General features: G+C 55.1%; 4 protein-coding genes across 4 annotated transcripts in view; all 4 read right to left on the minus strand.

Annotated features, from left to right (window-relative positions):
• K489DRAFT_392333 (MFS general substrate transporter) overlaps positions 1-1,751 on the minus strand; it is a gene marked incomplete at its 5' end in the record, with an annotated part of 2,757 nt that extends 1,006 nt beyond the window's left edge. Inside the window, 2 exons of the mRNA XM_033606731.1 lie at positions 48-301; positions 374-1,751. Of these exons, the coding sequence (XP_033462974.1) occupies positions 48-301; positions 374-1,751 (1,632 nt within the window). The remainder of the gene's footprint in view (positions 1-47; positions 302-373) is intronic.
• Positions 1,752-3,478: 1,727 nt separating this feature from the next.
• Positions 3,479-4,658, minus strand: K489DRAFT_102188 (uncharacterized protein). Its single transcript, XM_033598841.1, has one exon. The coding sequence runs from the start codon at positions 4,449-4,451 to the stop codon at positions 3,690-3,692; it is 762 nt and encodes a 253-aa protein (XP_033462975.1). The 5' UTR covers positions 4,452-4,658; the 3' UTR covers positions 3,479-3,689.
• A 902-nt stretch (positions 4,659-5,560) lies between these two features.
• Positions 5,561-8,755, minus strand: K489DRAFT_406745 (calcium channel; the record flags this gene model as incomplete). The annotated part of the gene is made up of 1 exon (XM_033607291.1): positions 5,561-8,755. One exon carries the CDS (start codon positions 8,753-8,755, stop codon positions 5,561-5,563), a length of 3,195 nt encoding a protein of 1,064 aa, XP_033462976.1.
• Positions 8,756-12,182: 3,427 nt separating this feature from the next.
• On the minus strand, positions 12,183-13,597 carry K489DRAFT_312174 (kinase-like protein; the record flags this gene model as incomplete). The annotated part of the gene is made up of 2 exons (XM_033600841.1): positions 12,183-12,911; positions 12,971-13,597. Coding segments are annotated over 2 exons (1,356 nt in total), but the record flags the coding sequence as incomplete, so codon positions are not given.
• Between the last annotated feature and the right edge of the window lie 1,236 nt (positions 13,598-14,833).

Genomic DNA, 14,833 nt, shown 5'->3' on the forward strand with positions numbered 1-14,833 from the left:
CTCAATTTCGAATGCAGAGTGTACTGCCTCAACAACGCGATACTCACCAACGCCAGACCCGCACAGCCCGCCATGAGAATCCAGACATTCCTAAAAGCCTCCATGAAAGAGGCCAGCACGCCATCCCGCCAGCCGGCCGGGAGATGCTTCAGTTCGTCCAGGCCGTTGACGATGCGCCGGATCTCGTCGGGTGCGTGGGGTTCGTCTCCGAAGCGCTCGGAGAGGCGTCTGCGGAGTGTGGCTTGGTAGATCGTCGAGGCGAGGGTGATGCCCACCGTGCCGCCGACGCTTCTGCTCAGGACTGGGATGGATGTCAGCATGGGAATGCCCCGCGAGGAGGGAGGTATGGGAGGGAGAAGGGGGCGGTTCGTACACATGGCCGATGTCACCAGGGCTTGTTGGGAATGTTTCGCCGCGGCGAGGCAGGCGACGGTCGCGGTCGCGAGCACCGAGCTCCACCCCCCGCCGACGAAGAAGAGCCCCAGGCACGTGAGGTAGACGGGGCTGCTCTCGCCCTGCAGGATGAACATGGCGGTCCCGGCGGTCAGCGTCGCGCCCCCCAGCAATCCGAAGACCTTGTATCTCCCCGTCCACGCCATCCCAAAGCCCGTGGCGAGCGCACCGAACCATCCGCCCAGTGGCGAAGGGAGGAATTTCAACCCGACGGTGGAGGAGGAATCGCCCAGGACTTGGAGGTAGAGGGGGATGTAGAAGGTCGCGGTCAGAAGCACCATCGAGATGAGGAAGCTCGCGAGACATGCCGCGAGGATGGTCCGGTCGCGGAGAAGGCGGACCGGGATGATGGGTTGCTCGGCTCGGCTCTCCCACCAGAGGAATGCGGCGAACAAGACGGCCGACAGCGGCAGGGTCGTCATCGGCAGAGGATGGGTCCACGGAACGATCGTGCCGCCGGTGCTCAAGCCCAGGAGCAGCGAGACCAAGAACGAAACGGTCAGGAACACCCCGAGAAAGTCGATGCGCGCGAGGTAGGATTTATCGGAAATCTTCGGCGGCACGTCGACCATGAACCACACCGCGGGCACCAGGAGCAACGCGGGCGGCACTTGCGTCAGAAACGCCAGCCTCCACCCCATCTCGGTGTGGTCGTTCAACAAGCCGCCGACGACGGCCCCGAGCATGGCTCCTGCGCCGTACCATAGATTCCCCACGCCTTGCATGATGCCTCGCTTGCGGAGCGGCGTGAGGTCCGAGGTGAGGAAGGTGGCGATGCTGATCATCCCTCCGCCTCCGATCCCGGCTATCACTCGGCCGAGGATGATGGTGAAGGGATCGGTCGCCAGGCCACATAGTAAATTACCTATGGCGAAAAGGAGATTTCCCAAAGCCAGCCCGAGGCGGCGGCCGAAGATGTCGGTCAAGCGACCCGCGATGGGCTGGCAGGCGGCGGTGGCGATGAGGTAGGCTGTCGCGAGCCATGAGAGTAAGCTCAGCGAGTGGAATTCGCTTGAGATGGGAGCGGAGAGGGTGGCGATGACGGTGGAGTCGAGGGCTCCGAGGAAGATCCCTAGCCAGGCTGTACATAGGATCAAGATCAATTTGCTGTTGGAGACTTCTTCGGCGACGACGGTGATTTCCTCGTTGCGGGCTTGATGGGAGTCGGTCGCGGGACTGCCATCTTGAAGAGTCTGATCGGACGTTGATGGGTTCAGGAGCGGCGTCGTTTCGGTAGCATCAGGCTGCGGATTTCGTGCGCTCGCTTGGGATTCTTCATCAGGCAGAGATCCGGCCATCTTGCTGCCCTTACATTGAATGTCCAGTTCGACGATGAGAGGAATAGATGGTCATTGGCACCTCACGATGATTCATCGTCCGCGGGCGGGTCGTGCTGCGATCGAATGATGTCTACCTGCATAGTGATCGACAAAGTTCGCGACGCGCCCGGTAGTCCTTTTTGGCTGTGGCGTGCAGTTCCATGCTCGAGTGGTGTGGGTCTTGCAAATGCAATATCATCCCCGGACCGCCCGCATTGGGTAAATGCAGAGGTCCGCGCTCCCTCGCGAAGCCGCCGAACGCCTGTTCCCCATCGATGCACACATGGAGGAGATCTTCGTCGACTATGATGATCGATCGTTGTACAGTATCATCGATAATTACAAGAACGGTTGACGGGATAATTGGGCTCGTCTATCGACACTGATCAGTTGCGCTGTCGCCATGGTCTCCTCCACGGTCCTTCAGGCGGGCGATACGCCACGAGAAGCGAAGAGGCTCGTCTGGTAGAAATGTACAGATCCTGCAAAGAAGAAGAATAAGCGGACAGGATAAGATCAATCTCCCTGGCTGAATGACAGGCCTGCCCATGCGCACCGGACTACAGTATGATGAAACGCGCTCAGAGTCCCAAGCTCCGGGCCATTTGCCATCCAGCCGATTCCCAACAAACGAGACGAGGCCCCTTGATTTGATCGATGATCATGATGGTGATGATTATACAGGACGTTACAATTAGTAGGAAAAAGCACAGGGTGCAGCAATAACCGCTTTGATACGCTTTCGACCTGTTCACGGATACGTACAGTACGGGAGAATGAAAGGAAATTTTATCTCTCATTCGCTCGGATATCTGCCTGCATACATAAGATGATGGGTTCGATCTACAAGGATCTATTCTGGTATACGATACGATCATGATTCCTCCGTGGGACTGAGTTGGCAGGAGGAGGAGGTCCGAAGCCGAAATGAAAAATGAGCGATGCCAAGGAGGAAAAGGAGACGATTCCGGCTTCATCATGCATAGAGGTACAGAGAGGGAGACATTGGAGATATGTACAGACTGGACTGGACTGGACTGAACTGGCCTGTATATCTACATGTAATACTCATAATAATCATAATAGAATCAATCATGAGTCTTTAAGACATACCAGACGGGGATGATCCTGTCGGGTACAGTACCTACCGGCCTGCCTGTGCCATGGATTCTTTCCGGGGCGGTCCTCCTCGCCCGTTCGTTTCCCACGCTTCACGGGCGGGCGCAGGAAGTTTGGGGGCGCATTCCCGCCGCCAGAGTCGCACGTTCCCGGTGACCTGCTCTTGCTCATCCTCTACAACGGATGGCGTGATCGCCGACTGGATGTTGAAATACTACAGTATGTACTATGGACTATAATATATTCATTCTTATACAGCACATAGTACAGCAATAGTTCCTATTAGTTACACTACATGTCCTCTTCGCTCGCCGTTCTTGACGCAATCGTATACTCAACATACATACATACATATATATATATATATATATGTACATGTTGACTCATCCTCCTCTTTTCTTCCGCAAATTACCGAACATCATCGTCCATTCTCGTCCACGATCATTTGTCCTTCCTCGTGGTCATTATCGTCCTCGGAAAACCTAAATCTCCCCGGACCGATCTCCGAGCAAACCACGTTGTCTTCCATTCATCCGGCACGTGTGTTATATAAGAAGTAGATCACTTCCGGATTGCAACCATCTTGGAAAGCCTCACTCCACAAAGAACTACAAGACTACCTTCTTGCTGTCGTCAACTCTTCCTCAAGACCACCAGAACCGAATTCAAGTAAAGGAAACCCCCAAAGACACAGACCCGAAACGAGAAGAATGTCTTCTCTCTGCTGCCGCCACCACTTCCGGTCCGACCTTCCTCCGATCAACATCACCACCACAAGCACCGCATCGACATCAACATTCACCTCCTCACGCCAACGACAACAACAACAACAAAGACCTTCATCACTGCGACCAACCACCTCAAGAAACCACCACCACTCTTCCACCGAGCCCATCTCACCCACAAGCTCCACCCCACCAACACTCCTCGAAAACCTCTCCTCCTGCTCCTCGACCCGCTCCTTCTTCCGCCCCAGCTCCTCCTCTCAGATTTCATCCTCATTCTCCTCGCAGTCCTCCTCGGACTCCTGTATGCTCTCCACATCTCCACCTCCACCGAGGACCCTCCCTTCCTCCAACCACAACCAAAGCACCGGCCACGACACCTACGACGACGACGACAACGACGATGGGATCTACCACCACGCCGCCGACGACGACGGGGAACAAGAAGAGGCCATCTATGCCCTCTGCCGCCGCGCCACCTTCGACGCGGTCGATGCTCTGAACCGCGACATCCGCGCGCGGAAGACGAGCGCGGATGGGAACGCCGCCGCCGTTTCTGCTGCTGCTGCTGCTGCTGCTGCTGCTTCTGCTTCTTCTGCTTCTTCTGCTTCTTCTGCTTCTTCTGCTTCTTCAACGAAGGTGACGACGACGGTGGCGGTGGTATAAACGATGAAGGGGGTCTTCGATCCATCATCTCCGCCGCTTCGTCCTGTTTATTCCGTCTTTCTGTTTTTTTGTTTTGTTTTTCTGGCCGATGGAGGGCGTTGTGTTTGTACCACTTTTGGAGCGGCCGTCGTTGGCTCTTCCCTCTTTTTTTCTCTTTCACTTTCTCCATTCTAGGAGGGGCGTTTTTGTTGTTGTTTTTTTCTTCGATTCTGCGCGTTTTCACGGCGTTGGCTCTTTTTGAATTGTGTGTTTTTTGAATTTGTGTTTTTTATAGAGGGAGGGACGGGAGGCGCGAGGTTCATTCCAATCCATGTTCTGCCTTTCTTTTGCTTTTGTCTGATTTAGCGAGGAGATCGTCTCCATCCCTTGTTTACGCGTAGAAGCGGAAAAGCGATGTTTGTGTTCTTTGTTCTTTGTCTTTTTCTTGTTGGGTTTTTCCCGCTCGCGTGGGTTGTCGGTCTTTCTTTCGTCCTCTCTTTGCGGTCCTGGACTGGCGTGTGTGTTTGGGAAATTTCCAAAATCGGGTTTTCGTTATTGTTATCGTTGTTATCACTATTCGTTGGGTTTGGGGGGGTTGGCCGTTCTATCTGTTCCCCATCGGAGAGACTGCTTGCTTCCTTCTCCTTCTCCGTGTTCTTTTCTTGATTGGATCGGATTGGAATTTGTATGGTATGATGACAATACTAGTACTACCACTACTCCTCCTCCTGCATATCATATGTAAGTAGATTCCGACCCCCAAAAATGGCATATGTATTCCATCTCTGCCGAAGGAATAAAACGAAAGAGAAGCAACACACGAAACCCGAAGGACGCAGAGAGAGGGGGGGAAGGGGAATGGAAAGACAGAAAAGTCATCGCATTTCATTTCATTCCATTGGATCCTATGTATGAGACGAGGAAGGAGTCAGAAAGAAATGGGGGGAAGGGAAGGAGGGCGGGATGAAAACTTTTGAAATCAGAGAGTAGTAGTAGTAGTAGTAGTAGTAGTAGTAGTAGTGATAATAAATGGTAGAAGTTTTTACACATTGGGGGAAAAGAGTTTGAAAAACTCGATTGTGGACGGGGAAGAGAACATTTCTCAAAAGAACCAAAAAAGGAAGCGTTCAAACATCATCCTCATCCTCATCTCTTCATCGAGGGAAGCTGTGACACACGATCCATCCATCCATGGGTCCATCCATCCATCCATCCACCCTCAAATCAGCCGCTATCAATCATTCATTCAATCGTTCAAGAAAGAAAGAAAGGAAGAAAGGAAGAAATGCATCACCCTCCCTACAACTTCTTCATTTCGACCTCATCGCCATTCCCATTCCCATTCCCAGGCGTCCTCTCATCGGCCCTCCACCCCCGGCTCGAGACCGTGCCGGAGCGGGGATCGATCGGGGTGATGGGCGTGGTCCGCGCGGCGGAGTTCCCCCCGCTCGGGGTCGCGCCCTCGGGGATCTCCGCCATGATGCCCGATTCCAGGGCGTCGTCGAGGGAGGTGCCGTTGCCGTTGGTGCTGTGCAGGTTGTAGCGACCGAAGAAGCGGTTGCGGTGCGTCGTCGCGGCGCTGGCGGAGGCGGCCGCGGCCGCGTTGGAGGCGTTGGAGCCCCGCCGGGCGGCGGCGGCGCCGCTGGCCCAGCGACTGGCGCTTTCGGTGGAGCGGCGGGCGAGGTTGCCGAGCGGGAGGTGCTCGCGGGAGGTGGTCTGGGCGGTGGTGGCGGAGTGAGGGTCGAAGGCGGCGGGGGAGGAGAGTTTGCTGCGCTCGAGGGAGGCCTGGCGGACGGCGCGGTCGCGGGAGGCCTCGGAGACCTGGAGGGGGATCTGCATGCGGGCGCGGTCCTCGTACACGTCGCCGTAGGAGTCGCCCATGGTGGCGGCGGCGTCGCGCATGCCGAGGCTGAAGTCGACGCGGCGGTTCATGGCGGCGAGGGATTCGCCGCGGGGCCGGGTGGTGCGGGCGCTCGGGGCGCGGAGGATGGAGCCGCCGCGGGCGAGGGAGGTCGAGGACGGGGGCGGCATGGAGCCGAGGGCCTCTTCTTGTTGGTCGGAGAGAGGGGGCACGAAGGGTGCGTCTTGGGGGGCCTCGTTGACGCGAGATAGGCCGTGAGGATTGTCGGGGTGGCCTCCGTATCCGGCGTCGGTCGTGGTGTGCGGGATGTTTTGCATATATAGCGGGAAGCTCTCTCGTTGACCGGGGTAACGCATACGAGGGCCTTCGATGCCTAGTTCTTGCATCGTCACCATCATGGCACAGATGAATTTGTTGCGGCGAGCCAGACGGAGGCCTTCGTTCTGCCAGTTGGACTTGTAGAAGAAAACGACGTTCAGTTTCATGCTGTGGACCTCGTCGATCTCTCGCAGCTCGGTCAGGATGTTGCTTTGGTATTCACGCTTTTCGGCGGTGACGAACTCCAACAGCCTCGCACGTAAGCCGTCGAGCTGTTCGAGAGTGGTGCCGAACTTGATGGTGATGCTGACGGCCTCAGCCAAGCCCCCGGACCGACGTTGGTTGAGAATAAACAACGTGTTGAGGTAGCTGTTGGGCGCCTGTACGATGTGGCCTTCCATTTTCTTGAACTCGGTGTAGAGCAAGCTGATCTCCTTGACGAAATAATCGTCTCCTCGCATCATGGATCCGGTGTTGCCGTAGATGGTGACACGGTCACCCACATCGAAGGGATGCTTGACGAAGACGAAGATGACCGATTGGAGGAACTCCTGCGCAGTGGCGCTGAAGAGCCAGGAGAGAGCCAAGACAGTCGATCCAGCCGAAGTGATGACCGCACCCGCAGAGACCGAAATGAGTGAGATCAAAACGAGGACCGCGATGACGAAGACGATGAACATGAAAACATCGTCCAGGCGTGCGACGACCGAGTCGAGATCTTTGAGCGAAGCGGTGATGGATTTCCTCTCGCGGCCGATCTCCACGCAGACAGCTTCCAATTCTTCCATGGAGATGTCCCCGTTCATGTCTTTGTCGAACATGGTGAACGCAGCGTCCGCCTCGTCGTTGTTATCGAAAGCCTCGCGGAGGTCGTCTGCAACAACAGTCTCCGTCTCTTCTCTGGCAAAAGTTCGGTAGAGTCGACGAGCAAGGACCTGCGAACCGGTGGGAGTGTGGAGGAGCGCCAGGACGACCTGATCAGGATGGGTGCTCTTCGTGACTTTCCGGCCAGTGAAGTCGCCTGCGACTTTGCCTGCCACATCCCCAAAAACATTCAAGCCGTGTTTCGCCGTGCGCGCAGCTTCCGAGATGAGGGCACCGGGTGTGCGTGCACCCGATGCGGTACCATTGCCGGGAAGCTCAAATTCGGCGTCTTCCATGGCAATCTTCTCTTTGGAGTATTTGTAGAGCTTCGCCAAGGATCCGATCTGGAATTTGTTGATCTCAATGCGATCCGCATAGGTCCGCAGGTGAAAGCTGATGGCGATCAATTGAATGAGGATTTTGGCGACAAAGTTGAGCACAGCAGCGACGAGGAATGACACCAAAACTTTGTTCATGGTGTCCATCCATGGCTGAATGAATCCATTGGGGAAGTCCTTCTGATGGTTGGTCAGAGTCGGGAGGAAGGAAATTTCAATGGCGAGCCACCAGAAGAAGAGGGTGGCCGGCAACTCCAGTTGTTTTCCCATGTCACGCCATTTCTTCGCGTTGTTGGTGAATAGAGTGGCGACGAGTCCGATGGGTGCTGGTAGACATTTGGCCAGGATGCGTCCGGCCCAGAGGGTCAACCAGACAATCTCGAGCCAGATCATAAACCACATGAGATAGACGCCTCCGACCGTCAGATTCTTGTACTGGAGAGCGCCGACCAGCAGGGGAATGAGCAGGATGAGCGTGAGCGGTGCGATATATGTGAGATAACGGATGAGAAAGTTGGAGGCGTGCACATTCTTCATGAACTTGGCGAAGCCGGTCGACGGGTTCTCCACCGGCTTGTACACCTGGGTTTTCTCGTGGACCGGGTTTGTGGCTTCGTCGAAATCGTCGATGGGCTCTTCGTGGCGACGTGATTTTGTTTGGTGGAGACCAGTCCGGGTGGAAGCCTCGCGCGAGATCTGTTGCTCAACCTTGAGCATCTCCAAATCATCCACGAGGCGAGAAGATTGCTCCCGGACCCACGAAGGAGAGTGAAGGGCACTGAGCGGGTCGCCATGTTCGTTGCTGACTTCTGCGGTCTTGACTGTCAGGTAGCTTTGACCTCGTGGGCGTGTAGTTGGTGGAAGCTCATCGCCGAGATGATCATGGTGGAGCTTCGCATGCTCCTCGGAATCACCGAAAACGGTGTTCTCTTCGGTCGAGTTGACATCGCGGCTGGGGGTCCGCGACGAGGTGTTGTTGACATTATATGAAGGCAGAGGTGGTCGCTCGGTGCTGGTGGAAGGTCTACCAGCTATCGAGGCATTGGCGTTGTTCAAGCCGGCATGGGGATGGACATATGTCGGCTCTGGCCGTTCGTCGACCGGTGTCGTCATTTTAACGTGCGGTACCAGCGATCAGAATTTGTCGCGCAGGCCAGCTGCAGATGGTTTTATTGCGGCACGTCTGGTGTGGATATGGAAAATAAATGTGTTGTTGCGGCGCAGACGGTGTCGATGTGGCTATTTTTGGTGGGTCGATATCGGAGAGTCGTGATTCGACACAGGCGCGGGTCGAAGGAGCAGGTGGCACAGTTGATAAGACTTCCAGCACTTGGTTGTCTTGTACTGTCTCGTCTATATTGTCATGCAGATCGTGTTGGTCTTCGAGGACGAAAGCGAGTGTCGGCCGGCAATTGAATCTACTCGTCGACAGTCTATACCCGAGAGATCCGAAAATTGGTGAGTTCCAAGTCGTTTCCGAACGAGCGCGCGTCGAGGCGTTTCGGAAGCGACGTCAATGAGATGAGGGTTCTCGGTGACGGAGCCGGTTGATGAAGATTCGGTTGATGAAGATGTTGTAGCGACGGACAAGAGATGGTGATGAATGATGAAAGGTTGCTGTGTCGTGAAAGGAAATGGCGGTAGTGTTCACAAAAGAATGAAAATAAAAAAAGATGATTATGATGCTATAGTACTGTACATTGGACAGCGATGAGTGATCAGTGATGGCATGTGTGTGTGGGTTGTGGGTGAGTACAGGAATGCAGTACTTACGTCAATTGTGGATCCCGCCCAAGGACGCCACGCCATAGCCGACAAGCGCCGCCATCCGTGAAAAGGCTTAAACCCTGCAGAGATCCCATCGAACTTCCCATCAATTCCCCATCAACTTCCCAGCCGGTAGACCATCGTTCCCATCAAATTGCCTAGTCGGTCCAATGGTTGAGCCTCTCTCTCTTCCTCTCTCTCTTCCTCTCTCTCTTCCTCTCTCTCTTCCTCTCTCTCTTCCTCTCTCTCTCTCTGTCTACACACACACACACATACACTACTATACCCTGTGCCTGTGCCTGTCCACGACGACAACCTCCTTGGCAGGGTCCTGGAATACGATCGGGTAGAACACTCCTTTCCTCATTCATCATACTGGACATTTATTATGCCAGCACACACACACACAACACACACACACTGCACACCACCATCCTCCGCCCACCAGTCACGGCCAGACGAAACGGAACCCAGAAAAAAAAGAATGTCCCGATCGGATCGACATCGTCCTCCTCCCCAACGCCTCTATTAATACCTAACACTTGAGCAGTACAGTAACTCGTGTTTTCGGTGACACTTTCCTTGTGCAAAGCATGTAATAATAGTACTTATAATGATGATGATGATGATGATGATGATCATGAAGTGCAACTGCCCAAAACGATCACCCTATTTATCCCTTTATCATTATAATACTTACCCCCAATCCGCGCGTTGGACTGATATCAACGCTCTCGACAGCGCATCACGCATGGCCACCCGTTTCGCGCGCGTCGTCGCACGGAGTCTTTCCTCTTCTCGAACGGGTAAAAGATGCACAGGGGAATGGGGAATATCCGATCAGGACAGCCCGTCCCCATTTCCGTGTGCGCCCGCACATAGCGAGACAGAAAAAAGACCCCACTAATCCGAATGGATGATGATAAGAATTTCTTTCCGAATGCTCTGTCGGAATTGTTGAGAGGAGGAAGAGGACGCGGCCAAGCCGCCGAAGTAATTCCTGACAAGCGCCTCCCTCTGTCTCCCGGGCAGGGTGTGGTGTGGACTGTTTCCGACCAGCCCGGGTGGTGGGTGGGACGTTCCCCGTGCGTGCGTGCGTGCGTGCGTGCGTGCGGCGGCGACGTCATTTCACGGATATCGTCGATGGCGGTGCTCCCTCAGGTCCTTTTGACGATGATCATGGCCGGGGCACAAGATCGCCGTTCACAAATAATGCTAATGCTAAGGCTCGATTGCAGAATTGAATGCGACGGAAATGCGATGGAAATCTCAACATCAGCAACATTCCATATATATACACACCACATGCCATAATTATTATAGACAGACCCCGAGGCGGAAGTCCATCTTTCCACTCATCACAGTGTGAATACAAAAGAAAATATAGAAAATAATAAAAAACCATCGCCGATCTTACTGCTCTACTGAGAAGACGCAGAGAGAAGGAGAAAGGAGCCGCCAGATATATGCAATCGCGTCCTTCTGGCAGATCTGTGGTTTTCTTCGCGGCGCATCTCCCTGATGATGGAGAGGACGAGAGGACGAGAGAGAGACAGAGAGGGAGGTCTTATGAGGAACAAAACAAAGCGAATTTGCCAACGCAGAAGAGAGCCTCTCCCTCCTTTTCCACAGGAATATAAGAATCAATCCCATCGCTCCAATTCATGTAGTTTCTCCGGCCGATGAACCACCCGCCGCTCACGAAAAGAAAATCGCATGATGTGGAAAAAAACAGTGAGGATCATACGAGAAAAAATATGTCTATTGATGGATGACGGATGGTAGTTCATGAAGAGCGAGCTAGATGATGCCGAGCATGACAGACAGAGGGGGCTGAGCTGCCTGATGGGGAAAAAAATACAAAGGCAGGGGATCCATCCCCTCCGATCTCTCCGGGTTTCCGCTCCGGACGACAGCCTTCGTGGCTGACTCCCGAGGAGTTGACATCCTCCGGGGAGTGAATTTGATTAATATTTATATTTTGGGACTCCCCGCATCGTATCGTGGCAACAGCCAAAGTACACCACCCCATGGTCTTTTGCCATCACCACTGCATGGCGCGATGAGCAGGCCTCTAGCCTCTCCACCGGCCAGCGTTGCTGATACTCTCGCGGGCCGCGATGGCGGCGAGGTTGCTCGCTGCGGCCGCGGCGGCCGCGGCGGGAGTGGATGCGTTGTTTGTGAGATTGGTGGAAGAGGTTGCGGCGGAGCTCACGTTGCTGCTGCTGGGGTGACGCGAGGAGACGGACGCGATGGATGCCGTCGAGTGCTGGCTGGCGATGGTGGGCAGACCGCCGCCGTTGTTGTTGTAGGCCGGCGCGCCGGAGACGCCGATGACGGCGCCGTTGCTCGTGCGTTTGCTGCCCGCGACGAAGCCGTTCGCTGCGGTGTTGCCGGAGCCGAGGGTGCTGTGGCGGCGGTTGCCCCCGCCGCCGAGGGATTGCTTTGTCGGGGAGATTTGGGTCGTGCGGGCGTTGGGGTTGGCGGTGGGGAGGATGTTGGCGGTGGTGGCAGGGTTGCGGAGGGAGGTCTGTGGGGTATCAGGGACACCGCGGCCGCCCTTGTGAGGTGTTTGTTGCACACTCGATGAAGAGTGGGCTGCGTTGTTGGCGCCGTGGGAGGACATGGGGAGCGCGCCGCTCGTGGTGATGTTGCGCTTGACGGGGCTTGGGTTGGGTCCGGGCGCGGACGGATGGCCTGTGGCCGTCGTGCGGGCGCGAGCTGCGCGACGGGCTTCGTCGGGGATGCCTTGACGTTGAGACATTGGCTGGTTGGTGATGAACGGATGAGTGACGGCTTCATGGGGCTTCATACGGCGGTCAGGATCCCATCGCAAGCAGCGAGTGACGAAATCGAGGAACGCTTCATCCTCGGTCTTCAGCGCCTGCGCCAAGGTCTTCGAGCTAGGTCGTCTGCGGCGGCCCTTGCTGCTGACGGTCACGCGAGGTTTTCCAACCGAGTCAAAGAAGAGCTTCTTGCGGGTGCACCGTTCCACGAGATGTCGGTCCGGCGGTCCAAAGATCTCCATGATGCATGCCAGCTGTTCCTGTTCATTCTCGCCAGGGAAAATCGGGTAGCCAGTCCAAAGCTCCGCCAAGATGCAACCAAACGACCACATATCGATCCCCAATCCGTATGTGCTTCCCAGGATGACTTCCGGACTTCGGTAGAAACGGGACTGGATATAAGTGTAGACCTTTTCTTCCTCCTTGCAACTGCTTCCGAAATCGATGACTCGGATGTCTGCCTTTCTTGCTTCGTAAAGAAGGATGTTCTCGGGTTTGAGATCACAATGGATGATGCGCTTGTTCTGCAGCAGGACCAGACATGCGAGCATCTGTCGTCCGAAACGACGGATGAGCGGCAGTGAGAAGCCGACGAAGTTGTGCGCTCGGATCAGCTCGTACAAGTTGATGCTGAGACAAGGCGTAACGATGCAGAGATGTGATCGGAAATAGAAAGACGATGTGATGGACAATGTTGCGTGCGTTCCCTCGGGATCCTGCGGATTGATGTTAGTGCACGGCGTCTTCGTGTATCGCTTGCATAGCAACTACTCACCCAATCTCGTAGCCGGCTCAGAATTCCAACTTCGACCAGAGCCTGCTGATGGAATCGCTTCTTGTTCCTGATGATCTTGACAGCAACGATACCACCCGCTTTGTGATCAACGCAACGCACAACCTGTCCGAAACTTCCCTTGCCAAGGACATCGACAACCTCGTAGCGGTACGCCAAATGGTCGCCCAGCACGATATTGTAATCACCGCGTTCATCATCATATCCATAATTGCCAGCCTTGGAATTCTTGTCATCTGACGAAACCTGTGGCGTAGGCGCGAGCGAACCGATGACCTTCCGTGCCGTCTTGGTTCCTGTGAAGAAGATGCCCTCTTTCTGAAAGTCCATGATCTCACCACGTTCAAAAATGTTCAGCGAGTAATTTCGATCTTGTAGAACTTGTTCGGGCGTCATCGGGGTGCGTGCCACGGCACGGCGTTTCAAATCCTCGGTTTCTCGCGCAGCTGTGTCCACATCGCGTCGCTTCTGCGATAATCGGCGCATCTCATCGTCAGCAGCAAGATCATCCTTATCTTTGACGATTGCCGAAATAGTCGAAGCGGTCAATCCATGTCGTGGCTTCAAGCTGCTCGAAGCAGGCTTCGCGTTCGATCTCGATCCCGGCATGATGTTGCCCCAACTGCTCGATCGGTTGGGGTTGGAAGCAGCTCCGGGTTGTGCAATGCGTTGGCCGTTGGTCTTTGGAGTACTGGAGGTTATCGAGTCGGCATCCGTGTGAGAGGTGACGGTGGAAAGCGTGGTCAAGGACGCAGCGGTGGATTTACGATGTATCGAGTCCAGGCTCGGGCGTGGGAGCGCTGGAGCATCTCCAACCCAAGTTGCACTCGCTGGCAGTTTCGGTGGAGGCATCTCGCTAATCCTCCTTTGCGCCTTGGCCTTATCGTCCAGAACAAAGGCGTCGTGCGAAGCGCTCGCTTTGTGGTCGGCATGATTGGCATTCTTACTGCTGCTACGACGCCAGCCGAGAGATAATTTCCTTCGAGACGTGGTTCCATTGACCTCCTTCTTCGAGTCCGAATGTGACGAATCTGCCGAGGGACTGTTGGTGGCAGTGGGAAGGTCCGCAGATTTGAATGAGTTCGTCGTCGCCGTCCGTGCAAGTGGCGGTGGCTGAGCTCTCGCATTTGGCAGTTGAGAACTATCATACCTGCTTGAGCTGAATCCATCGCTAAGCTCTCCACTGGCACTGCCGCGCAGTTTGGAGAAGTCTTCCGCGGTCTTCGGTAGAGAGCCAGAGGCGAACGGTGTGATTGCATTGCGCTGCGCTGCACCAGGGATCTGAACTCCGCCATTGAGGAAGTCCAAATCAGTATCGTCGAAAAATTTCATCGTGTTGTCGTCAAGCTGTATAAGTTCACGGAGAGCGAAATGTGACGTTGAGCTGCGCACGGGTCCCTGTTTCGCATTTTCTTCATCTTGACGGCGGAAGAATGTCGCTTTGCTTGCGGTCATCGGAGTAGACGGGGTCTTGGCGGTGCGCTTTGGCTCGGGAGTGTTCATGCTTGCAGATTCGTTCCTTCTCTCCAGTTCCTGGCTCGGCCGAGGCAAAGTAGCTCCTCGGGTCGCCGTGGTATTGATCGGACCCAAGTTCAGAGGTGGCAGGCGCAGAGGTTGAAGGTTGTTGTTTTTCCGGCCAGTTTCATCAGCGGGTGCTCGCACAGTTTTGTGTGCTGCGCTGGGTCCAACGATCTTGTCGAGCGTTTCTGAAGTGCTCTTCCGCAAGTGCATCCGGCTCAAATCACTCGAGACTTTTCTCCGCGAGTCGGGGGTGAAGTCGGCGATCGATTTGTATGGTTTGGCAGGTGTTGCTGGAAACGAATTCTCGCCATCGAAGTCGGTCAA

The sequence above is a fragment of the Dissoconium aciculare genome, assembly GCF_010015565.1.
Source record: "Dissoconium aciculare CBS 342.82 unplaced genomic scaffold K489scaffold_2, whole genome shotgun sequence".
In the NCBI taxonomy this organism is placed as follows: domain Eukaryota; kingdom Fungi; phylum Ascomycota; class Dothideomycetes; order Mycosphaerellales; family Dissoconiaceae; genus Dissoconium; species Dissoconium aciculare.